Raw genomic sequence first — 26,014 nt, forward strand, 5'->3', positions numbered from 1 at the left:
AGTTAGAGACAACTCCATAATTGCAAGTTTGGCCAACTTATCCAAAGTCCCCACCAGAAATGTTCTGAAAGGTACTGTTCACTATTTACAGTACACAGAGTATGATGCTTCAGACATGCTGACTGAGATGCACGTCTGTGAAATAATACTTCGGATTATACTAATGGTTCTCTGGTCATTCAAAATGTAACTACTTTTAACATAACACTGTCCTGAGGTAGGCAGAAGATCACTGTGATTTCTGGTAAGGAAATACCTGGAGAGTCTCCTGCTGCACTTGGAAAGATGACAGAAGTGGATTGCAAAATCCAAATGCTACAATCTTGGCTCCTGATATGGGTCAACAAGAGGTTGGTTAGAGATTGCATATTTCAGAGCTAAAAGTCCATACCACAGAACCAGGAGTTTTAAAAGGACAGCATTGTTATCCATGGTTGTTTTGCTAACTTAAATGTTTTTCCTTCATCCTGCTCTATAATTAGGGTAGACTTTGACCTTATATATACAAAAAATGTGCCCTTCAGTGGATGTAGAAATTAGATGATTACTCTTATGCAAGCTAATCGGGAAGGTGTATAAATAAAACTACGCATGTCTTCTTACATGTGCAGAAATGTGGCTTTAAGAACAGCAATTCCAGGCCTCTGTGGTAGAAAAAAATTCACAGTAAGGATCTGAGAAGAAACTTCCATCAGTTCTGCACTAGAACTCATAGTCACAAAACACTGTCAATATTCTGCCGAATAGGAATTTGTCTTGTTATTAAACTGATTGATTGGGAACCACTGGTCAATGTCAGTCATGTTTTTCATTTCTGAATAATCTGAAGAGAACTACAGCCTTATAGAGTTTCAGTTGCAGAGCATAAATCCAAACACAAAGGCTCATGTTTTCAGCTGTCTGTACATTCTTGGGATGTTCTCCAATGGGTCAGCTACTTCAATGGCCAATCACAACAACAGAGGTTCTTACTTCATCTTTTTCCACTTCTGATCACAGAGCAGAGCTAATGGTCCAGATTTAATCAACAAAGGCATTTACATTTCAAAATAATGAGAGTCACTCAGCTGGTAACTTGTTAATTAGTTTTCAAGCATTCTCCCTTTCAGCCTTTATCCTCTCAAACAGCTTGCTGAGGCTGACAATCCTTCCAATAATAAGGGAAGTAACCTGAGCAAATGTTATCTCGGAATTCTATCTTGCTCTAAGCTCACTTTACACCAATCTGTTGATTTCAGAAGTACTCATGATTTACCTGGGGGTAAATGTTTCAATGTATCAGACCATAATATTTTCCCTGTTCTCTTCTTTCTGTTATTAAATGATGAATGTCTGCAAGGCAATTACATGCCTGAATTAAAGCATCTCTCATCACTTTATTTTTTAACAGTGCTACTCTATCTGGGGACAGATTCACACTTACAGAAAAGCTATTTCTGCCATTTTATAATTCAGTGCAAGTATTTTCTCGATTCTAACAATGAAAGCCCTTTTACCCAAAGCTACACAAAAGTACCAGAATATAAATAAGAATCTGTCTATTGTATTTTTTCCAGCACGCAGATACTTGCAGTGGAGGATGAATGTAAAGAATGAGAATCCGTTCCTAGTATCTGTCCCTCTGCTAATAAAAATGGAAATACAAAATGCTGGGTCTCAAAGTCTTCCCCAGCATATTCCTTAACGACTGCAGAACTCCAATTAGTCTCCAGCACAGGATATACTTCAGCTGACCTGCTGGCAATCAGTTGCTCCAGAGCCTAGATCGATTTTGTCCTGTGATTATCAATTCTCCTGTCAGACAGAACAGACAAGATCTTAAAAGAAAAGAAGATGTTTTGTGAAATAAAATCAAGATGTTCCACTCAGCACATAATTTCCTCTTATATTCTCATTTTGCATGGCACATAAGTGTGTGCTTAACTTCAAGCATATGATTAATCACCTCTGTGGAAACAGGAAGTCCTTCCTGAACTGGAGGCTATCTCCTCTCCTTTGCAGCTCTATAAATGAATGTCTTCTTTAATTTTGTTTTCTTTCTTTTTTTTTTCCCCTCCTATTTTCCTTTCTGCTTTATTTCCCCTTTTTTATTCCCCACTTTTCGTTTCTTCTTGCCATATAACATGCCTTCGCAAAGTTTTTGTCTTTTCCAAACACGGTGGGTGATTGAGGAACTGTTAGGATGCAGCTATTTATATAAGGTGGGCGAATAGTTTATAAAAATAGCAGAACATTCCCAAACTCTTAAGAGGAATTTGTTCTTCTGAATCATTTCAGTTTCTCTGGAATCCTGAAGATAAAGTACACATCAGACTGAGCCTGGCTTTTTTAATTGATGTTTTTCATCATAAACGAACTACTTAATGATCATTTTGAATGTCATAAATTAGCTCCACATAGCTTTACAAAAGGAAGAAGGAATAAATCTGTCATACAAAACACTCTGACCTATGTCTCCAGGGCATCTTTTGGAGACTTATCATACTTTGTGTGTTTGTGACCACTGTATAGTACCTTCTAACATATTGCAAATTTTGAAAAATATTACCAATACTTTTAAAATACTTTAATAAAGAAGCCATATGCTTTGACAAGATATTTAGAGCCTGTGAAGCCAATTCAACAATTCTGACTTTCACAAAAACATGACCAAGTTTCAGGGTTGAAAGAAGAGCTCATTTTTTATCTGGGCTCCAGGAAACACTGTTCTGGAAATGTGATTCATGAACTGGAGAACCTCAAGATTGGATGCATCTCATTTAAAATATTTAATAGTAGTCTTGCCACTTTTTAAAGATTATTTCATATGCTTGTAAGGGTTAGTCATTAAAATTTATTCTGTCACAAGAACTCCAGCTTAATAATCCCTACAAGGCGTAAATCCTGAAGAATATCACTTGATATACAAGCTTAAAACATCCATTGCACAAACCGCCTCTATCTACAAAACCACTGAACTGATTAAAACCACCTGACCAAAAATATGGTTCTGTAGAGAAAGGAAAGAACTGGGGTACGTGTTTAATTACATCAATATTTGGGGAGGATACCACTGTTTCCATTTTCTTTGACTTCTTCTGTACTTGAAAAAAAAAACAAAAAAAACCCACCACATTGATACCAATGAGTCTGACCCAAGACTATGCATTTGCAGTTGACATGTCAGAGGTCAGCTTTGTTGCCAACTTGGCACAGCACATCCCATGCAACGGGTTACTGAGTTAAGAAGCAAGAGTTAAAGACAATTTATTCTGAATGACTTCAGTCTAATTTGGGTATTTCTGGGAATCAATGCAGAGCTAGCGAGACTAATCTGGTTATAGAATGAAAATACTAGTCATTGCAAGTCAGGCTCTGGCAAACTTATTCAAATATAAATATAAATAACCATTTTGTTTTATATATGAATATGCAGCTATTTTTCTAACTTTCATGTGGAATTTGGAGTATCTGCCAGATACAGAGATTTGTATATATGTTTGACTTAAACCACTGTGGAGTAGTGTCCATTCCAAACTCTTCTTCCTTGCAATTTCAGTTAAATTCCTTGCTTTCAGTATGCATAAGGTGTAACGTTTAGCAGTTCAGGGACACTTTGAACAATTCTAGGCTATTATCTGTACAGTGGTGTGGGAATCTTCTGCATATATTCACAGCAGCAAGAAAACAGCCAGGCTGTTACCATAACAACAGTTTTGAGGGAGGGAACTGTAGAGGAGAACAGCAGGATGAAGAATTTCTTTGAAAATGTTTCAGTGTAACATTCGTGCGTGAGATGGGAAGGTAGAGAAGCAGGCATTAGATAATCGAGTCTTTAAAATCTGCAGTATTTTCTCTGTAATTGCTGTGAGCTACTCAGAACAAAGCCCTTCACGCTCAGCCTAAGGCTATGAATATCTTTACCTGCAGTTCTGTGGCTTGTTGACCAGTATCTCCATCTGGTTTTGTGTGTTTTACAAGAAAACACCCCCTTTCCAAATTTTAATATTGGCAAGCTGCTCTTTGTTATCCTTCTTCCCCAGTGGTCTGAGTCATGCTTGGTCCTTCTTACTCTATCCTAATACATAACACTATTACTTCTTGCTGACCATTAATACATACAAGCTTTACTATCAGGTTTTCTTTACCTATAAAATTTGATATTTATAGATCCAGTGGTATCTTGCAGCTACAGAGCTCACTCCCCAACCCCCCCCCCCCCCCCCCCCCCGTGACCCTCTGGAGTATTACAATATCCCTTATAATTTTGATTGTCTCATTCTTCAGAAATACCCATTATATTAAGTACTCCTTCCCTGTTGTACACTCTACTTTCTCCTGTTATTAAGCTTGAGGAACACATTGATGGCAGTTATTTTTAGCCATCTACCTATTTTTAAACAAATTTGTTGCTGAGTCCCTTCTTCAAGATACACCGCTGTGATTTCAATTTAGTTATACTCAAGGTCACTTATCAGCCCTGTTCCCATCCTCCAGCACTGGATACACAGGCCACTGTTGTTCTAGCTACTGCTGATGTGGGAAAAAGGTGGTGGCATGTGGAAAAGCAGACTCTCTTTTACCCAGACTTAACAACCCACCTCTAACTGCTCAGTCCTGCACAGGGTGGTGAGGTCAGAGCTGCGTGGCTGCAAACCCTTTTCTGAAATTAAATCTGAGCTGAATTTTCCCTTGGAAATGCTCCCTCTTCATCATCACGACATTTCAAGGCTCACTTCTACTTTTTTATTTACTACTTTTCTTAAAGTAGTGACACAACTGATTTTTCTTTTTTTTCCCTGTCATGAAAACGATAATGAAAAACAATTTCTACTTTGATTTTTTTCAGCTATTCCATTACTGATCTTTCCATTGGCTCAGTGGAAACAGTGAGAGCAGTTTTGATTCTTTTCTGTGGAAAGAACATCAAAAACCCTGTTAAGCTTTCTGTAGAAAAAGAACAATTTTTCTCTTATCCATTATTTTGCTTGCAGTTTTGCATAGCACTTCTCTGAAAATGCGTGTGCCAGTTTGGTTTTAAATTTCCTGTGTTCTGCCAGTGAAAAGACTGCAGATGGAAGGGGGAGCTGGGAACTCCCTGTGTCCATCAGCTCTATTCATTCAATGGCTATATTTAATAGTTTCATTAAAAACGTATTGAGTGGCCCTGGTTCCTCAGTAGTGCACGCCTACACCATCCTGATCGCCTTGCCATCCCCATCAGTTAGCGCTCTATCCTAAGGCCTCTCTTGGGATTCCACATGAAACTTGTGCACAAGAAGATAAAACATGTTTTTAGTCTTGCTGGAAAGATTGCACACAGCATGATGGTGGGGTGGGGTTAGTGACCCAGGAGATGAGTAAAAAGAACTGCTTGAGGTGGAGTGATAAGTAGATATTATAAAGAGGAAAAGAAAGAAAACGACTATGCAAAGCTTGGAAAATATCCCCACTGCTACTCGTATTTGGTTATATGTGACATGAATGTGCATATGCAACCCACCCAGAGTGTTAGACATAACGTTCTGTAGGAAATACGAAATGCTGATCTATCATCATGCAAAGGAGCAGCTCTTAGGGGAAGCACTTAATTTGCTACATTATTAATGCTGAGGCACGGACTACTCCCATGGCTATTTCCTCTTGCCTCCTCTGTTCTTACAAAAAGCAGGGCTATACAGAAGAGCAGAACTGTGGCCTGCTCTTTTTGGGAACAAAAGAAAGAGCGCCAACAGAAATACAATAATTAAATTGACTCTCCTTTAATACTTTTGTTAGCATTTTGTGGGGTTTTTTTTGTTTTTGTTTTGTTGTTGTTGTTGTTGTTTTTTAAATCTATTTTATGATGCAAGAAAAAGGCTTGGCATAAATCTATAAAGGACTAAGGACAAAGAATTGAGGTTGCAGTCTAAGCTCCACTTAAGTTGCAAACATACCAAAGTAGCTTTACTGTCTTTAGACCAAACACCAGGCTTGAGAAAGGGGATTTTTTAAAATGTATTCTGCCCTGAAAAATGATCCACAAAAACCTACCTCCTCAGAGACAATGGAACTGAATCTTCCTCTCATCGGAGATGACCTCTCTTTCCACAATTATCAGATTGAATAATTGCTAACTAAATACTTCAGTTGCCTTTTTCCTCCCCTATGTATTTTTGGACCATGAACTTTAATGCCCGAAACCTACAACACTTCAAGAAAGGAAGAGACTAGAGTGTGCACTGATGCTCTTAAGCACTCCCAAGGATATGTAGCATACAGCCTCTTTCAGAGGTATCTTCTATTTTTCTAAACCATTAACACTGGTCTCTGGGCTTCGTTACAGGAACACTGTACGTTTTTTACCTCTTATAACAATAGACATTCAAGGACACAGCAAATGAGATCTGCTTACCACCAAATAAATAATATTCTCAGCAGTTAAATAGCCCCCTCAAAACATTTCATCTTCCCAGTTGTCCTGACAAGATGTTCTTAGTATTACTTTCCTGATTCCAGGTGAAAGAGCAAAGGTACACTGGCATCACAAAATATCAGTATCACACAGCATATATCAGTATTGCATCAGCTGAGATTCAAATGTACATGCTTCATTAAATGTACACACCTTTAAGTGATGAGAAATAAGTTCTACTGAACTGTGAAACTTGTACAAATCACAAGGGTATGCTTGGCCTTTCCCAGAATAAACAGAGAGCCACCGTTAATGCAGCACACAAAATAACTGCCGATAGAAAATGCAAGGCAGGGGAGGTAGAAAACCATGGGAATATAGTACTTTCACCCACTGTGTTTGAATGTTATGGTGTTGCCACTAAAGCTATCACTTCATAGTTTGGCAGTCTCCTAAGGAGAAGCTGATATTCAATAGGATGTAATTTGGTGGTAAGTAGTATCAAGCAGGATTTGGTTTTGATAAAGGAGACTAGATGGACTAGGCTGACAATTTCTGAACTCTCAATTTAGCACAGAACTCAGTAATGGCAAGTGACAGTTCAAATCACCTTTCCTTGATTTGGCTATATCGTCAAGAAAAGTGGTCTCCCCACTGCTTATCCCTAACTTTTGTGTTTCTATTAAGTGGACCACCTCTGCTTTGTTCATACAAAGATAAAACCAATATTAGTTTTCACAGCAGAATCACTCAGGCAAAGTGTCCTATATAGACATTCACACCTTGTTGTGAGGCTACTAGAGCGAGAGAGCAAGTGAATTCCAGAGGCATGCCTATACTTCAGCTACATAGAAGCATTCAGAGGAAAAGGGCGTGCATACTACTAAAACTGAACCAATACAAAATTACGATATTTAGTTAAATTTACCTAAAACATCTGCTGTGGTACAGGTACAATCTGACACCATCAAGTTCTGGTACAATTCCTTGCTATGAAGCTTCACTAACATTTCCCAATATTTTAAAACTAGACTTGAGGTTTGTTTTTTTTTTTTTTCATGTTTTGTCTTGAGCATTCTATTCATCTTTCTCCCTTCTGTTAATAAATAAAACATTTAAATCTGAATGTATATTTATATATATTAAATTGATACAAACATACAAGTAATTTTCTCCAAGTTTTTTGCTTTTCATCAGTTTAAGTCACTTCCATACAACTCCACTCCCTCTGCGTAGATGGAGTTCTTCTGAAAAGTAAGGGACCTTTCTGACACAAAGACTCATTGCCTGTATTTTCTAACTAATTAGGGGAACGTTCTCCCCTTATTATGCGCACAATGTAATTCTCAACAAAGGGAAAACTGCCCTCTTAAACACATCAGGCAGCAATTACCTGAGGGCTGATTTTGGCTGCTCAAAATTGCTCAGACCATGGATGCTTTGAGTACCTGCCTACTACAGCAGGCCAACTTTCTTATAGAGCATGCACTTACCCACAGCAGCATAGTAACACTAAACAGAAGAAGGACACCTGCCCAGCTCGGTAGCCTTTGCAGCCACTGTTGGCACAGCCTTCATCTTGAATCTTCTGTGCTGTGGGAGACATCCGAGGCACCAAGCCAGGGAGACCCAGCAGCCAGAGACTGCATTTGAGGAGAAGCACAGCTACCACCTCACCCTGCAGATTTGGGCAACACCTGATTGCAATGACACAGCTCCCTGGCAGCTTGGTCTGCTCTCCTCAGACAGCTGTGACCACATCAAGAGCCTAACAGCACCTGTGAGGGGAAATGCACTGTGTGGTAAGGATGGTGGTATTCGTAGGGACAAGTAAAAGCTCTCAGTGTGGCTCACGTCTTTTTCATCTGAAATCTTGATCGTTTCCCTGTGTGATCTTCCAAATCCCCACCCAATCTCTGAAGTAGTGCCTCTGGCTGGACTGACTTTGAGCACAGCCCAATACCAAGCAGCATTGGGAAGGCTCTGGCATGGCCATATCAGCAATTAAACAGTATGGACGACTGGCCTTGCCAGGTTTATGAGTGAAAATGTGATGCAGGGATGCCTAGTGCTCATTTTTTATTGGAGTGGTGGTCTGAGAGGGCAGGTACCCAACATCAGAAATACTGAGAGAAAAGCAGGTAAGGGGTTAACAGCAATCCCCACCCTGAAGAATCTTTCTAATGGCAGCATTTTTACAATTATTTGGCGACCACCACAGTGAAAAGAAAATCGTGGCTCAGCAGAAAGCAGTGCTAGCTTGGCAGATGAAAAAGACTCTGAAATGTGAAGTGTGAGGATGGGACAGAAGGGGTAAGAGAATGGCAATGTGGGGAGAAAACAGCATGGCTCTCTTGTGCTGCAAAAAGACCTACCTGACAGGGAGAACATTTCCTCATGTGCTTCTTCTCAACTTTAAAACTCATGCTGTCGCTGCTGCATTTCATGGACGCTGCCCAGAGATGTGTCTAACCACCCTCAGCACACTGCTCCTCAGCTGCACAGACCGCTCTTAGCAGGGCCGCACTTACAGTCAGCGCCACAAGCCGCCTGAGTGGATGGCTCACTGAGGAACGGCCGTTGGCGGGAAACCTGAGGGGCCAGACGCCATTTTGAGGGGCTTCGGTCTCAAGGCGTTGGCATTGTGGCAGTCTAAAACGCCTCCACCTTGGTCCCTGCTACATTGAATTGGTGGACTGTCCTTCCCAGCATCATCTGGGGAGCGAGGAGGAGCATTTTTGTCTCCTCTGTCTTATCAGGAGCTGTGCTATGCCCAGGGTCTGGGAACACAGGGTTAGTGTCATGCAGGAACACACAAACCCCTCTCATCCCTTGTGGAGGTCAGGGAATAAGATCACCTCATTTTAGATGGAAATAAAGATTTGTATCTGGAACCTTCCATTCTCTGCCACAACTCATGAGCTGTATTTAGACCATTTCCCAAAGCATTAAGCATTGTTCTGATCAAGGGGACTGTTCTATCCTTCTGCTTCCAAATTACTTTAGTAGCAGCCAGACAGAGTATCTCAGGGTCACAGAAAAGGAGGTGGAAGTAAATGCATATTTTAGGGACCAAAATATTCACCTCTGAAGACCACAATTTTCATCACTGAATTTTAGGAATCTTTACCTATTTTGCAGCTATCTGCCAAAAGGATAAGAGGTCTTTTTGCTGAAGGGTAGGAAATTTCCTATTCTCCTTCCTAAATACCACAAAATACTATTTAAATGTCATCACTCAACCATACTTCTCTTTAATTACAGGACAAGTACTAGTCTTAGGTTTGCTAAAACCATTTAGACCTGATTCTGAAGGCAAGTTTAGCTTCTGATTACCTCAGTAAATTAGAAATATTAAATATGAGCCTCAAACTGGAAAACAATGGACAAATAGCTAGATAGCCACACACTTCACACACAAATTTCCTGCCCATAAAGTGTTGAGCTCACTCAGCTTGCATCAGCCTGAGAAAGGTTTAAGAACTCCTATGCCCTGGGTTTTCCACTCCATTCTGCTCAGGTGCACCTAAAAGACAGGAACTGTCTGGAAAATTATGCAAAGTTTGCACATGAGTTTGCATCATACAGGTCCAACAAGATGCTCACATACAATCTAACCCTGAAAATGAAAAAAATCTTTCCTTAGACAACTCCACACTTCAACAGTGGGAGTTGCCTAAGGTGTGTGACTGTGTGCTACCTGAACAATTTCAGAGGGAAGGTGTTCTTTCACAGTATTTCTATTCCCTGGTCTCCAGCCCAAGGAAGTGTCTGACAGCTGATCCTGCAGGCTAAGCTGTTGTTATATATAAACTATATATATATATATATATAACTATATATATATAGTTATATATAAACTAGCTGTTTATGAGAGAAAGTGTAAAGCACTACATTTTCTGAAAGTTCCTGGAATAACAAAACAGTTTGAGTGGTTACCTGTAATTGATTATCCTCCCTCTAATTCAAGCCAATTGAACACAGGCCAAACAACCAGCCATGCTGCCTCCAAATTACCTTCATAAAAGCTTTTCTAGAGCTCTCTCAAGAACCTCTCATAGGTGGAGAGAAGAGGATTAATTTATACTAGAGGTATCTTAGGCTAGACAGTATGTCAGAAAGCTCAAGGCAGGTGAGATGCCAAAAGCTTCCAGAGTATTTCAAGGAAGAGAAAAAGTGAAACAATAGAACCCCGTCTTTACAAGAAAACAACAACAACAAAACAATAACTTTAAAAACAAATTCTGTGTGCAGAAGGAATTCTGTATTGTGCTTAATTCCAGTCATACCTACATTGTACAAATCCACATACAAAAAAGAGACCATTTTTTTCAGCCTTGTATTTTTGTAGTAGTATGCTACAAACTGTATGATGACTACCTCGGTTACTCAAGCTCTGCAAGTGACATAAAGATATCACTGCTGCAGTGATATCTATAAATTATGTCCATCATCCAACATATGATATGACCTGACTGAACAGAGTATCCATGTGCATCGCTGGAACTTTTACCTTCCAACTTACCATGGGACTTTCCAGAAATGCTTGATGCCACCCCAGATTCTTTTGCATTCAGCTAATGCCCTGGAGGGAGTCACCTCTGGATTCATCTGTCTTCATTAGCTACAGAGGGAGTATAAATGATTAAGTTAGGATGGTCATCTGACTTTTAGATGCAGAGGAGAGGAGGGGAATCCTACCTTCTGTCTGCCATGAACAGTCCTAGCAGGTCTTCCGACAGTGAAAGTGAAGCATGTTGCTGCAGAAATAAAAGGTAGCAAGTTTGTATTAGATGAGCCTTACAGGATGGTCATATGTGATGCCATTTAGGTCACTGCCATGTGTGATCACAAGACACCAAAAACTTAAAGGGATACAGGCTGATTTTAAAAAGTCAGTCATTCCATTTTATTCTATGACACTGCAAAGTAATTGTGCCCAGAATGACTGTATTTACTCCCTAAATACATTTTTAGTATTTCATTATCCAGGTGGATTCAATTGTGTTTGCAATTTTGTAGACATTAAAGAGGGAGGCTAAATGACAGAGGCAGGGCAAAGAGAATAATACTGCACTCAGTTCCTTCAGTACAGCATGATACACGGTCTAGAGCACCTCACTAATGCTTAGGAGCCTCAAAGTCTAGTCCTGTTTTGACCACTGACTGACAAATATTTTGATAGCTAGGCATGGAAAATACAATGCAAGTGCTCTTTGTATCTTTTACAAAAATAATACTGGCTAAGATCTTGGACCAGTGCAAGCAGACAAAGAGTAAATTCACTGAGTCCAGCAGAAGCAAATCTGGAAATCTGGTCAGCTTTTAAGAATGCAAATTTCTTTCTTATGCATCTTATCCAAAAGCAACATGTGCAGCAGCACTGATATAAGCAACACTTAAGCCACTATAAAATACATCTTTAAAAATGTTATTTAAATCCAAAAATGTGATTCTGATAAGCTAAATCATTCTTGGAAGTTATGTATTTTATGCCAATATGTGTTCTTACTGAACCATAGCTCTAGCTGATATTCAAAAATGACTTCACTGTTCACAGAAACTTCAGAAAGAAATAATAGACAAGGCACACTAAACATTGTCGGGCCAAACACATTCTACTGTTTATTACACATATTACATTCTTAAATAAAAATGCGTCACATAACATTTTTGCATAGATATCTTACAATATACCAATTTAAAAAAGAATTATGAAACAGACCAGTAACAAAAATAAATTTTTTCTTCATTAATAATTTTGTAACATTAACATACCACCATCATATAATACAAATAATATTTTTAAATCTTAAGACTTTTGTACAGCAAAAAAACTGACAAAGTAATATATATATATATATATATATATATAAAAAGCCTAAAAAAAATAAAATGTCAAAAAAAGGCAGAACTGAGGGCTACAAGATTGGGTACTTCTGTGATATATTAGAAATACCAGAGTTGGCCTGAGAGAACGTGACCGAGGGCATCTCCAAAATGCACTTGTCAGACACATCTGGTAAAAGAAAAATATAGTGCAAAATGAAAGTCCTTCAAGCAATATATATATATATTTATTTATTTTTAAATCAGGAGCATTCATACTTTTTATTGTTGTTGCTAAAAAAAATCCCCCAAACAAAAATCTAACGTGAAGTAGAGAGAAAAAGGTTTTAAAGGATAAGTAAGAAAACAGGCCATTTTGCAAAGCAATAAAAAAATTCATAGCCTGCATTATTATTTTTCCAATTCAGATGAGCAGACATGCTAAACTAAGGCCTTGTTTCTAAGAGAAAAGCTGTCATGGTTTATATGCAGCAACTACAAAACCAAACACTTAAATTGGTGCAAGAACCTTCTTCTATCTTAACTGGTTTAACCCTTTCTTACGCTTTAGCTTAACTGCATAAGATGCCAATGCAAACACAGTCTAGGTAAACGAGTACTGTGTGCATCTACAAAGTGATCTTAACTAGACCGATGTTTCAATATAGAGCAACTTCCCTGGTAGAGACATGGCCTTGGTAACAAAGTAGTGCGCAAACCAGTGTTTTGATCTACTTCCAGATTCTGACAGGTCTGGTTTTTAAAATACAGAGAGATGGGAAAAATGCATGTTCCAAAATATAAAGATCAACCCTTCAGCCAACAGGCCTTCCAGGGACTGCAAGTTAGCTTTTTTATTTCCCCAAGAAGCCCAATAATAAAGGCTAAAATTGTCACCTTTCTGTCCATTCTAGCTCATTTTCAGTGTGTACATGCTAAGCCCACATCTCCCTCCCTTCCTACCTCCCTTCCCAATCCCCAGTTTGCAGCCTATCCATTCACAGTACACAGCAACATGTATTTCCCCGAATTGTTGAAAACTTTCCTACAAAAGCTGAAATGATTCCTAAAATGCAGTGGCAACAGTAAGTGCCCTCCCTAAATCAAAGCAATAGGCACGATTGGCTACTAAACACTGTAAGTCAGTAGCTCAGATTCCTCTTCTGTGTAGGTATATACAGTAGACTGTTGTACTACCACACTCACACAGAGACAGGGTGTAGAATCCGTTTTCTGGCAGTATATAGAAGTCAGGACCAAAGCACTTAAAAAAAAAGTCAAAGCTTTCATTTGGAAAATTGTGAAGAGTTTCCACTTTAATTGTCACACCAAAAATACCATTAACAAGCATAAGGAAAACTATAAAACCCTGTTTGAAAATGACACCTGCATTTGAAAGCTTTCTGGTAGGGAAACATATTTTTGAGGTGATAAAGGCAGCCTACCCCACCATCTCCACATTTTTATATATATAACTTATATATACAACTACATCATTATATATATAACTTATATAGTACAAGTATGTCTTGGACCTCTTCCTCTAAAAGAGGAGGAAAGTCTCAGCTTCATGAGACAGATCTCAGTACCCAGTAGGCCAGACCCTTCGGTTCTTGTGATGCTAAATCTTGCTGTTGAAGCCAGCATAGATCTATGGAGGAGGAAGACTGCAGTAATCGACTCTAAACTATCAATAAAAACAGATATGCAAATGTGCCACAAGAAAGAAAAGTATCCAGGCTTGATCTGGAAATAATCATTCAATAAGGTATAGACTTCATGTGCATGAAAGACAGGCAAGATTTGTCTATGAGTATCTGTAAAATCTTGGGAGGAAATAATTTTTATTTTTCAAGCCAAAACCACAGAGTTAGTCAAGCACTGTTTTTGTTCTTGATATGTGATGACCTTTGCAAGTGCAACTCTATCTGAAATCAGCAAAAAGTACTTCAAAAAGCGTTGGGTTAAAGGTGTCACCTAGAAACACAAAGCTTAAAAACAGTCTTGCTGGATGGAATGTCTAGATGTGCTAAGTCCTGAATGAAATCAAGAATAAAAGCCCTTGATTAACTGGATGCTAGCCAGGTAACATTAAATTACATAAAAATGATCCTCTGTTTTTATTTTTTTTTAATTTAAAAATTTTGACACCTTAAGGGAAAGAGAGACAAAAGGAAACCCTTAAGACAGTTGGATTTTCATCAGTTTTGTCAAAAGCACCAATTATGACCTCTTCTGTACACAGACGAATGAAGTATGTTAAACAGGAGGAACAACCTTTGTGTTAGAAATGGCTTAAAAAGCCCGAATTGTCTAAAGCCAGATAAAATGAAGAAGAAAGCCAGATTCTGTAAATATCAAAAAGGTCATAGATAAAATACACTCAATCACTGCAATTACTCAACTCCATTTTAGCCACAATTTTTGTGATTCTCCTTTTCAGACCTGAAGGTAAAACACTTCCAAAAATCAAGGGACTGGACACTCTTCTTGCATTTAGGTTCTCCTGTCTGATCTGTGTTCGGTCACTGTTTTCCAGGTATTAAATGAAAATGTGCTTTTTTAATAATACAATAAACCCAAATCCAAAATATCTGAGGCAAGTAAGAATGGAAAAGAAAGAAAAGGTTTTATTATTCACTTCTATAGAAATATAAGTTGGCAGAGATTTCAGATACCAGGAATCATTTTGGAGACATAACATGGGTCTTCCAGGCTAGCAAACCTGTTTCCACAATCTTTGGTTGGTCCCTGCAGCTGTGACACATCTCATGATAAGATATTCCTTCAAACTTCTTTACTAAGTTGTTTTTATTTTCGCTGCTGCTTCAAGATTTTCTCCACCTTACTCATGAAGAAAAAAAGGTAATAAGAATGAAACTATCAGAGAAAAGTCCTACAGGCCCATTCTATAGTCTGCTCTGCCAGAGCAAGACTAAAAAGAACTATAACCAGTACACATTTAATTAGAGAGGGCTCTGATATGAATCACAGAAACAAAGAAATATTAATGTTGGAAGGTACCTCTAAGGTTACTTAATCCTACCCTCAACTTAAAAAACAGTTCACTTAAATCAGACTGCTCAGGGCTTTGTCCAAGACACTGAATAAATGTAGGATTTCAGTCCTGGAAATAAGATTTCTTTTGTTCCTTTGCCTAGTCTATCCAGGTGAAATAATTTTCTAGACTGAATACTGGCTCTTGAAAGAGAGAAATTCTGAGATAGTGAAAAATAACTGACTCTCTAAACCTGATAAGCTACTCTTCATAAAATACGCATGATGTTTTAGGTTGCTTTTCTCCTAAGGGAGAAAAAACAGCAGGACAAAGATGCACTGAAGTGTTGCTTTGTTCTAAAAAATGACTAAAATACATGTCTCCATGTTTAATATGAGTTATAACATTTTTCCAGTATAAGGTAAAAAAGTGGTGATTGTGTTAGAAAAGACAGATTTTTGCTTGCCAGGCCTCAACCTGGCAGTATAAAAAATGTATTTCCATAAACATAATTAATAAATTCAGTAAATCTGATTAGAAAAATCTTGATACTGGTACTAAGTGATTTTTTCAACACCGTTACATATAAAGTACATCTTTATCCAGAACATTCTGTCCAGTTTTGGTCTCCTCTTACAAGAAAATTGAGATACTGAAGCAAGTCTAGCAGAGCTCCACTCAGGAGATCAGGAGCCAGAGCACATGACAGTTGAACAGAGGCTGTGGACAGAGTTAAATCTCAGGAAGAGAAAAGGGTAGATCTTATTGCTGTTTACAAACACCCTACAGAGACGGTGGAGAAAATGAAGCCAGACTGTTCATATCAGTGCACAGTAGAAGAGACAGCAAACAAGTTGGAACATGGGAAATTCCTACTTGACATACAAATTTATCTTTCAATTGTTTTGTGGGTTTTTTTTGGTTTTTTTTTTTAACCATTTAAGTGATCAAATACCAGACCAGCTTATACAGAGTAGCTGCAAAATTTCCATCCTTGGTAGCATTGAAAAATTGACTGGACATAGCCCTGAGCACCCAGCTCTAGTTAAAGGCTGGCTGAGATGGCCTCTGGAGCTCCCCTCCCACCTGCATTCTCCTATGATTGATTCTATGCTCTGCTCCAAAATGCTATTTACTCTTCACAAAAAGTGACATTTCTTCCACGCATACTATTTTCTGTGATATTTGTCTCAATTTGTTCTCATTCTACAGCTCCATGGCCTTGGAAATCACATTTGAATTTCTACAGAAAAGCCAGAAATACCTGGCTGCTGTTCTGCTGTTACCAAATCATCTATTTATGGTTTTGCTTCCAAAGAAGACCTGTAGAATGGATTTGCCTTTCCTTATTAGCCTATTTCTACTCATAATTTATAAATAGAGAATATCTATACAACTTCTGCAAGGAGATACAGGCCAGAAAGGATCTAGATATGATGCATTACTCAGTTTTGAAGTGTACAGCTTGAAATATCTGCAAGGAAAGAAAAGCTGTCATTGTAAAAAATGACTCTTGGAATGTGCCTTTCCAAAAATGGAGACTCCTACAAAATACAAGCTAAGGTTTGAAATTTTAGTAATGATTAAGACACTTGCAAATGAGAACCCAAAAACTGAAGTGCAGAGGCAGACAGAGTACACACCACATACATGTGAAAAACACCTCCCTTAAGAAACAGAAAAGATGGTCTCAAAGCCCAAAATTTGGCTTCAGAGTTCAAGACCTGCAACAGAAAGAGCCTGCTAAGTCTAAAGTCTGGTTAAGTCTCTTATCTTCTATGTTTTTATAGCTAGATAGACCCAGGATTTAAATGTAAGCCTGTCTCCAGAACAAAATAATCACATATTTCAGCATGTTTGTTCATTTTCCATGGGGCCCTTGTTCTGCCATATTTAAATGAGACATCAACAAGACCACAAATGAAAACTGGAATAACCGATACTTAAACTGACACTAAATATCTATGATTCGTAGGTTACTGTTAGCATGTCTAAAGGCAGGTGTGTTCAGAGGTCAAGGAAAGATATTTATGCAGGTTCACAGCCAAAGAGTACCATAGCAGTGAGTTTGAGAGCATATACTTTAGGATGGCACAGTAATGAAATTCTAGGATTCCGTTAACCTTTTTCTAATGTAATGCACTGACTGGATGTTCTACAGTTTCACACAGCTGCAGTTTCAGTTTCCATTAGACATCTGGCAGGATGCTCTATATATTCCAATACAAATTGAATTCTAGGGCCCCCAGTCCCAGTAGAACAGCTGGATGGAATGTCACAAAAAGTATGCAAACACAGAAGCAGAGAAATACAAGATTGTCAGCAAGCAGTGCTCCACATACGTATATATAGCATGGTTAGTTTTAAATCTTTGGAATAAACTCAATTTTCTTTCTTTCTCTTCTACCTTTCTTTTCCTCACACTCACTTTTGCTCTCTCTCTCCCTCTTATCATGAATGTTACATCATTGCCCCTAAAAGATGGTTAGATTTTGGTCCATATTTCATGCCATATGGGCCAGACATTGTATCTCCCTCCTGTTCCAAAAGCATTCAGTTGATAATCACAGTGCTTTGCAAAAACTGTGAGGAAAACCAGCATCTTTTGAGTAAATTCAATCTCTCACTGGAACCAAAGGTTGCAAAGTTCTGAGAATTCAAGTGCCAAGGATCCCGATGACAGCTCTTAAACATCTATTGAGTTTCTTGTTTGTTCTTTTTCCCCCAAGAGTACAGTTTCAACTCCTAAAACATGAATTAAGGGAAATATTTAACAGTCAACGTGTCAAAACAGTCAAAGAAGGGCAGCTGGCTAATACAGTATAAAAGAGCAGCAACCATTTGTGGACCATACACCATTTTGTTTAATTTCTAGACACATCCTTTAGAGATGGTCCCAGAATATATGAAGTATACAATCTAATGACCACATGCCTGCTTGCACAAGCCATCTTTATGGTCCTAAATGCAGTCTTTGGAGTCAGGGCCAGCGCCAAATAGTTTCAAACATGAGTTATTGTAGGATGCTTTTTTGTTTGTTTTGTAACAAAGACTTTAATCCATGTTGTGCCCAACAAAATCAAATTGTCAATAGGACTGAAGGGTGAGCATGAGACCTTCACTTTCCCTTGACGGTTCACACAGTAGGCCAAAATGGGCCTCAAGGTTATTAGCACTTTAGATCAATCATTCAGAAAAGTCTCATTGCTGTACATAAAACCCAACCCTTCCTTCACTGTTTACACTGTTACACATAGGAGCAGGCTACAACATCAACTTGATGAATGGAAAAGGAGGACTTTCATAATTTCTTTAAAAGGCTAATGCTGAATGAAGCCATTGTACTTGGAAGAAGTTCTCTATTTCCCACTCAGTGACTGGAGCAGGATTTTTGGCTTGTTTGTTTGAGAGTGTATAAGATGTTCGAAAAACATCAAGTTTAAATTAAAATGTCTGCAGGTGCTCTTTACCCAAAAGTCTAATGTTTTAAATTGGTTATTAGAAGAACTGCAAGAAAAAGCAACATAATTCATCACTAAGTCACTGTGAGTTGTGGCTAACATGCTCACATGATGTGGAAGGAATCCTGTAGTCATGCCTGTGTGGCCAGTCCCAGACCGATATCCAGGTGAAGACAAGGAGTTCTGAAGATCACTTGTTCGTAGAGAAAAGAGAAAAAAAGGTTTAAGCTTCCAAATAAGCTTTTAAAGTTTTCATTCAACAAATAAACAAGAAGTTCTAGCTATGGCGATAAGGTGAGGCCTACAGAGATATTAGATGCTGTTTCTCAGAGTTTATCCCTTGGCCACTTAGCCATCATGGCAGCAGCTTCCAGAGTCCCTAGTGCATATGTTGTGCAATAGCCAAAAACAAAAATTAAAACAAAAACAAGAACAAAAAAAAATATAGTCCTCCGTGAAGTCTACATAAACTCAGGCCAAAGAGAGGATATTTGTGTAACAAGTGTCACTCCACAGTCTACTGCCATTAAGGCTACTGGTATTGACTTAAATGGATCTCAATAGCTCAGTTCTAGGAAGAAGAACAAAAACCAAGACAGGTCAAAGTGTCTGTGAAAAGTCTGATGCATTGAACATTAGGAATCCTCAGACAAAGAACAAATGAACCACGAGGTTAATTTGGCTACCAAACTGGGATTTGGTTTTCTAGGTCATTGTTTTCCCCCCATCTATTTAAAAAGAAAGTTAGTGCTACAAATATGCAACTTCAAGACGACATTTTCTCCTATTGAGTTGCACTGAGAAGCAAGTTAAATAAGCCCCTCCTACTGCCGTCCACCTGCAGGAAAGCCTCCTCCATTTCCTTTATTTTCCATCGGCAAAACCAGGAAACAAATCCAAGAGAGATGAAGTACTGTAAGCAATTGTTCCTTCTCATTGACTTCACCTCTACAGCATTTCCTCGCCTGCATCTTCTCCCATCCAGCTGGGGCAAGGCATAAAGAACCAACGGATGTACTGAAGTATAACTGGGTGTATGACAGTGTGAGTGTGTGGTCTCTGTACAGAGGGTTACATGTGATAGAGTTCTCTTCTCCTGCAAGGCAGCACATTATAACTTGAGTTCCACTTTCATCTCACAACACTTAGCTCAGATGTCATCCATGCCAAGCTGACAGATACTTAGATGTGCCTCTTCATGTGGAGGGCAAGGTGATCAGACCTGGAAAAACACCTGCAAAATAAACCAAATCTCAAATGAAATAAAGATTTGGGGAAAAGAAAAAAGAAATGAAAAACTGGTTCCTGCTCCTCCCTCTTTTTGTACAAGAGGAAATATTTATTCTGGTTTAGAACTGTTCTTTAGATTATCACCAAACTCTGTGTGATTCATCACAATGACCACAGATGGCCAACTATGCTGCTGAAAGCTAAATAGACTATTCTCCTCTTTTCACTGTTTCTTTCCCTCCTCCTCTTTCACTGCGTGAAATACCAGGGAAGTGTGCTCATATATGCACCTGTAGGATAAAATCAAATATTTAGTGTCAGTGCACGTGCATACGGTAAAAGATAAAACAAGTCAGTTTTACTTTGTAAAACTAGTTTAAAAAAAAAAAACCACTACCTTTAACAAACAGCAACATAAGTTTTGAAAACTAAATTCCCATTTTTAACTCCAAATTGGAAAGAAAATGGTCCAAAGCTCACGGGCTGGAAATCATTCAGGCTATGTATTTTTCCTTTTCTCCCTAGGGAATCTCAGTGGTAGTATGTGGATGCTATCCCCCTGAATTATGTTGAGATAAGACAAGTTATTATTAAACCCACCCTGTAAATGTGAAAATTGAGACACAGAAAGGCAAGGAAATTGTAAATCACGCAAGAATTAAACATCCAGGACTTCCACTTTCAGTTTCTGTTCTGCATCCACAAAGCTATTGTTCCTCCATCTCCTCATGCAAAATAACATTCTGAACATGTAAAAGGATTCTGATGAGACAGTCTTATAACTGCAACCCTAGAGAACTAGTTGCCTTTTAGGGCTGGCCTAAACATGCAGATAATTAAGGATAAGGTAAGGCATGAATTTGAAATGAAGCATCTATTCTTGATTAACTCCCTCTCTAAAGGCTTATGACTGCCTTCTTTTGAAATTACTTAATCCACTTGGGAAAGCGAGTTAACATACTCAGAATAAAACACTCTCCCAGAGAAGAGCAACCCCAATAAGAGTTAATCAGGAATTACTATTCTAAAGCAACTGCCTTGTAGAAGACATGCTGCAGGGAACTCACAGCAGCAGAAACTACAGCCCAAAATCTGGGACTTCACACCACTAACATATTCTCATTGACTAGGGGTTCTTAAGTGGACAGGTGCTTTTCTTCTCTGTCAATACAAATTCCATTTTATCAAGGCTGACAGGAAGCAAGAATATTTTTCTAACTCCACATCCATTAGAAATGAGATTAAATGCACCAACCCAGTTCATACTCACTATCACAATAAAGGTACGTATAGCAACAGGGAACAAACTGCTGGACAAGCAGACAGTGGTTCTGGCTCCTACCCTAAAGCCTTGAGATGGAGCTCAACTGTCAGGCAGTACAGAGACATCCTAAGAAACCAAACTTCTACACATTTCAAGTTGAACACTCAGAAATGGGAGGTTTCCAAGTTCCCTGCAAATCTTGGCTTGCTTTTCTTTCTACCCTAAACCATAAGACACTGGCACATTTATTTTTAGTAAGAGCAAGAAACATTCATTATAAATATCACACAAAAAGACACATATCTGTGGCTTTTGAATAAATTGTTTTTGTAGGCTCTGAGGACACAATGAGAAGCTACCTCCAGAACTGATTTGCCTGCAATGTATTTTCATTGCCTCACAAATCTAGAATATAGAAGTATAAAATACCAGTTAGGAGAATATACTAATGGCTTACTGTGAGAATCTGCATAGCTTACAAATGGGCAGTAAGTCTATTTTTTAGAAGGTAGTAGCTGAGTATTCTTTATTTTTCAGAAAGAATGTAAAATAATAAATTCAACTACACAGTCAAAGAAAATAAAACAAAAGTGACCTCAATCTAAAGGCAAACACCCAGACAATAAAAATCCTAACTGGAAAAAAGGCTAAGAAATTGAAGAACTGATGAAAATGAAGAGGTTTTAAATAGTTAGGGAATCTGCAGTCTGTTTCCATCTATACAAAGATGAGTCACCAAAAGGTAAACTCTTAAGACAAAGAAACCTCGTAAGACGACAGCTTTCACAAGAAAAGCTCGATTCTCATCATGTGAGGACAAGAACAGCTCTGCTCAAGCCAGCTGTTCTCTACTGATTTCTATCAGCTTATGACAGGGTTAGTACCTTTCTGTAACAGAAAGGCAAAAAATAAAGACTTCAGAATGGGATAGTGGCTCCTGCATGAAGTGCAGAGGCACAGATGAGGGTCTGACAACAGGCACTTGGCTTTCAGCACAGCAGGCTCAGCACAGCTAGAATTTTCTAGCCTCAGGGTGCCAAAATACACCCATGGACCAACATTTCTCTCATCAGTCTAAACACAGAAAGCAGCATGCTCTAGCTGCAAGGGCTGCCAAAACAAAACAACAGCTCGAGTGGCTGCCAAAAAGACATGCACCAGCTGGCACTTTAGCCTAGGACTAGTCATAAGACCACTACCCAAGAATGGCTTTTCTTCTCCAATTGTATTAGAAATGCATCCCAGGAAAAAGCGTGCAGAGTCACAACACAGTAAAATCTGTTAAAAATATGAATTTAAGCCACTGTTTCACTTCAATTACCATAGTATTAGTATCCAGGGTATTTTTCAGCTCTACAATGTTTTTACAGATACTAAAATGGCATAATTTTTTGCTAATTCACTGCTAATAAAATGGTACAACATGAATTCTTCACATTCTCCTGCTGACTAATTTGGTTAGCTCTATTTATTGGTAAGACTGGTAGATTTTCAACAGTAAAGCAGTCTCTATCAAATGCTGCAGCTACAGTACGTCAAGAGAAAAAAAAACACGAAAACCCACTACTGATCAGTAGGCACATTTTCTCTCTGCTGGAACAAGAGCAGACAAACAGGCAAGATAAACTCTTTTTCCCACATATTAAGCAGCAGCAGCTCGTTAGTCCCTCATCCTGTCTGCAAGACAAGACCTCGATCCACAACTCTGGCTCTGCACCTCTTCCAATTCTAGACCAGCACTGTGTGCTGTACATGGGCCCATCATCCCCCCCAATGGAGCTCTTCGTAGGAAGGACAGTTTATGCTAGGTTAAGATATCCTAATTTTGAAAGTCATACAGTGATGCATAATGCAAAAGTTTCCCGCTCTGAAACACAATTGGCTCCCTTCTCTTTTTGCTCCATCTCCCTAGCAACACAGTACTGCTCAGCACTGAAGTCTCTGCAAGAGAAAGAGGGAAGGTAACAATGATGAGAAGAGAACGTACTGTTCAGCCATCTTTCTTATCAGCTGTGGCTTCCCTGCTGTGGGATTTGTGCATTCCAGCTAAGCACACTCTTAACTTGCTGTCCAAGAGGACATAGGCATAACAAGCAAGTGCCACTACCCTGTCATCCTCTTTCCCTTGGAGCACCGAAGCCTCGCACTGTGTGAGGAACATAACCTGCCTGTGTTTCTGAAGAGCATAACTCCTGGAGGATGATAATAAACAGCATACCCCTTGTGTCTGGAAGACACGAGGGACTTGCACACTGCCTTCTGCACCACCTCAGCTGATTCTCCTTTCCCCTCGCTGCCACCAACCACATATCATTCGCAGCACATATGGTGATACTTAAACCAATGGTGGCCTGGCAGCTGTAACTAACAATGAGATCTGTGGGGTGCATAGTGCTTGCGCTGGGACAGCAGTGGAACACAATCACATCATCTAATCTCTTTAGCTTTAGAATTGTCTTGTACAGATATTATATGAATATTCCCATGATGGTGGCCAGGAGGTAATAGATATAACTGCTTCTGAAAATAGACTGGAAGGGAATTGCAAGCAAAATTGTACAGTTCTCCCCTTTACTATTTCAATCACCGCTTTTATGCTCTGATTGCCTAGGTACGGCCTTCTCTTCCAAACAATTCTGTGATGTCAGCATTGCAAAAAGTAACTCCAAGAAGCTCCTTAAGATTTATCAAGCCAGGATGTTTGTGGGAGTGATCGCACCTTGTGTCAATAAAGGTGGGTGCAGAAGAGGGCAGCAGTTCAGATATAAAGAAACTGTTCTCCATCTGGGATCCCTGGCTAAGGAGGAAGCTTTTTCAACATTAGACATCTGTCTAAATGGCTAGGAACAGACTTACGCACATTTGAGTGCTCACTTGAAGTGACATCTGCAATAGACAGTACCGGACAGATCAATGAATGGGAAAAGAAGGAAAAGTAGTGGCATGGCAGAGTGGCCCAAAAGAACAGGCAGCACCATTCTGTGAGCTTGTAACAACTGACTGGGAAAGTAAAGCTGAGCCTGACTCCTCCTGCCACACATAAATAGCATGTGCATGGAGTTTAATGCACAAACTTGCAGTCTTAGCTTCCTAATGAATCCTGTTTTCTTTTATCTGCAGATCCAGTGGAAGTGGAAGACGTATTAGACAGTTGCAGAAATGAATCTCTTCACTGTAGCAACTGAATTGGCTGCCAACAACAAAAACCCAGATAGTAAGGGGAAAATATGAAAAGAGAGGAGAATGGATACTGAAAGATGGACTGATGGAGACTGAGGAGTTGTAACTACTATTTCTTTAAATCTCCACTAAAGATTCTAACACAGAAACCCTGCAGTTTTGCACTGCTTGTGTTAGTGTGCTTTTGGGGCTGGGGTGGTTACTCTTCTTCAGAGAAAAAAAGAGAAAGGAAATGCCTTACAATAAAAACAGAACATAAACGTCTTCCTTCACATAGGTGCTTATACAAAAGCATGACTTGAGAGGTCCCTATTTGGTTTATCCTGTCCCCCATTCTCAGAAAACAAAGGATAATCCAAGGCTAAGACAAAAACTAATCCAAGAGGAAGCTCTCCGTGGCAGAAGGGGGGCAGGAAGAAGGGAGACAAGGGAAGAAGAGTGCTCAAGGAGATGAAGCACTTGGAAAGGCAGGATGTGAAAATGATCAAATTTCCTTCCCATAAAAGGATGGGGCCCCTTGTTTATGTCCCATACATCCTCTCTCCATGCATGTTCTCTGCTGGTCCAGTGTACCCAGAGGCTTCCTAGAGCCTTTATTGTATTACAGAATATTTTCTTATCAGAGCAGAGAACCTTAATGCTGCATTAAAAAGACAGGTAATTTTCTTAAGTCTCTTTTAAAATATATATACAAATAGGATTAGCCAGATAACGTGTTCAGATGCAAGCACATTATTTGATTGCTCTACACTGCATCCAGGTTTTACCCAGGGCACTGCCAGCCTCCAGCTGGGGGGTACGAGGAGAAGTGCTCATTGTTCGATCCTGTCAGTGCTGTCAAGAGTCATTACAGTGGTAATTGCTTTTGCTCCACCCTAATTTCTTATCATCTGGGACTGGGGATAGGGAGGAGGGTTTTCTTTTGGTTTTGTTTCTGCATTCAAAGAACCAGCTTTCAAAAGCACTCAGCACCAAGCAAGGACAATTCAATTTTTCAGAGGAGCTTTTTCAATCAGCAGCTGAAGTGGCAAGGACAGCAAAAAGCAGGCTGCAAGCAGCAGCTTCCATTGCTCTCAATGGGAATTGCTGGGTGCCCAGCTCTCCAGGCAAACCTGGTCCCTCATTTTTGAGTGCCCAGAGGAGGACTGTTACATATTAAGCTCTTCGAGAAGCCTGGCTCTAGGCACCTATCAGGCTTTTAAATCTGCGCCCACTCAAAACAAAGTGGCAGAGTATTTCCCACATCAAACAGACATCAAGGTTGAAATTTAGAACTGGAGAAAAGATTCACTCATCAGCAGGAATATGCATCAATCACTGATCCTACACAAAACAATCTCATGAACTTGAATTGTCAGATGTGCCTGAATTAGTCCTTCTTAGTGCTTTTGAAAATGAAGCACCCTGCCAACATACAGGAAGCCAGCAAAGGTGCTTGGGGTAGCCCTTGAAGGAGGCAGGTGGGAAAGGAGGTCTGCTTTTCAAGGGACACTGACCTAACAAGATGGAAAGCTGTGGAGATACTCTGTGGACCTACTTTGATAACAGCAGGTCTGGGGCCTTCTGGACTTCCACTCTAATTATGGAGTATTTAAATAAGCTGCCCTGTGGATCGAGTCCTGTGCCCACAACAAACATGGACAGGCTCCGGTGAGACTTGTATCCCACCCCTTCTTTGT

The 26,014-nt window shown here is 39.3% G+C and overlaps 1 protein-coding gene and 1 long non-coding RNA gene across 9 annotated transcripts in view; one reads left to right on the plus strand and one right to left on the minus strand.

Moving 5' to 3' along the window:
• KLF7 (KLF transcription factor 7) overlaps window positions 1–26,014 on the minus strand; it is a 111,714-nt gene that overhangs the window by 39,479 nt on the left and 46,221 nt on the right. For 2 of the 8 annotated variants that reach the window (XM_031601264.2, XM_031601263.2), the window contains exon 4: window positions 16,896–19,895. In XM_031601264.2, the coding sequence (XP_031457124.1) occupies window positions 19,858–19,895 (38 nt within the window). In that variant the 3' untranslated portion in view covers window positions 16,896–19,857. Of the gene's footprint in view, window positions 1–10,284; window positions 11,134–16,895; window positions 19,896–26,014 lie in introns of those variants that run through there. The other 6 variants (XR_016468344.1, XR_016468342.1, XR_016468343.1 and 3 more) reach the window with 6 other exon arrangements.
• Window positions 5,924–24,861, plus strand: LOC149917281 (uncharacterized). Its single transcript, XR_016468349.1, has 3 exons — window positions 5,924–9,166; window positions 23,767–23,889; window positions 24,276–24,861. It is a non-coding gene; the product is annotated as an uncharacterized LOC149917281 (long non-coding RNA).

The sequence above is a fragment of the Phasianus colchicus genome, chromosome 7 (genome assembly GCF_987193195.1).
Source record: "Phasianus colchicus chromosome 7, bPhaCol1.hap1.1, whole genome shotgun sequence".
Taxonomy (NCBI): domain Eukaryota; kingdom Metazoa; phylum Chordata; class Aves; order Galliformes; family Phasianidae; genus Phasianus; species Phasianus colchicus.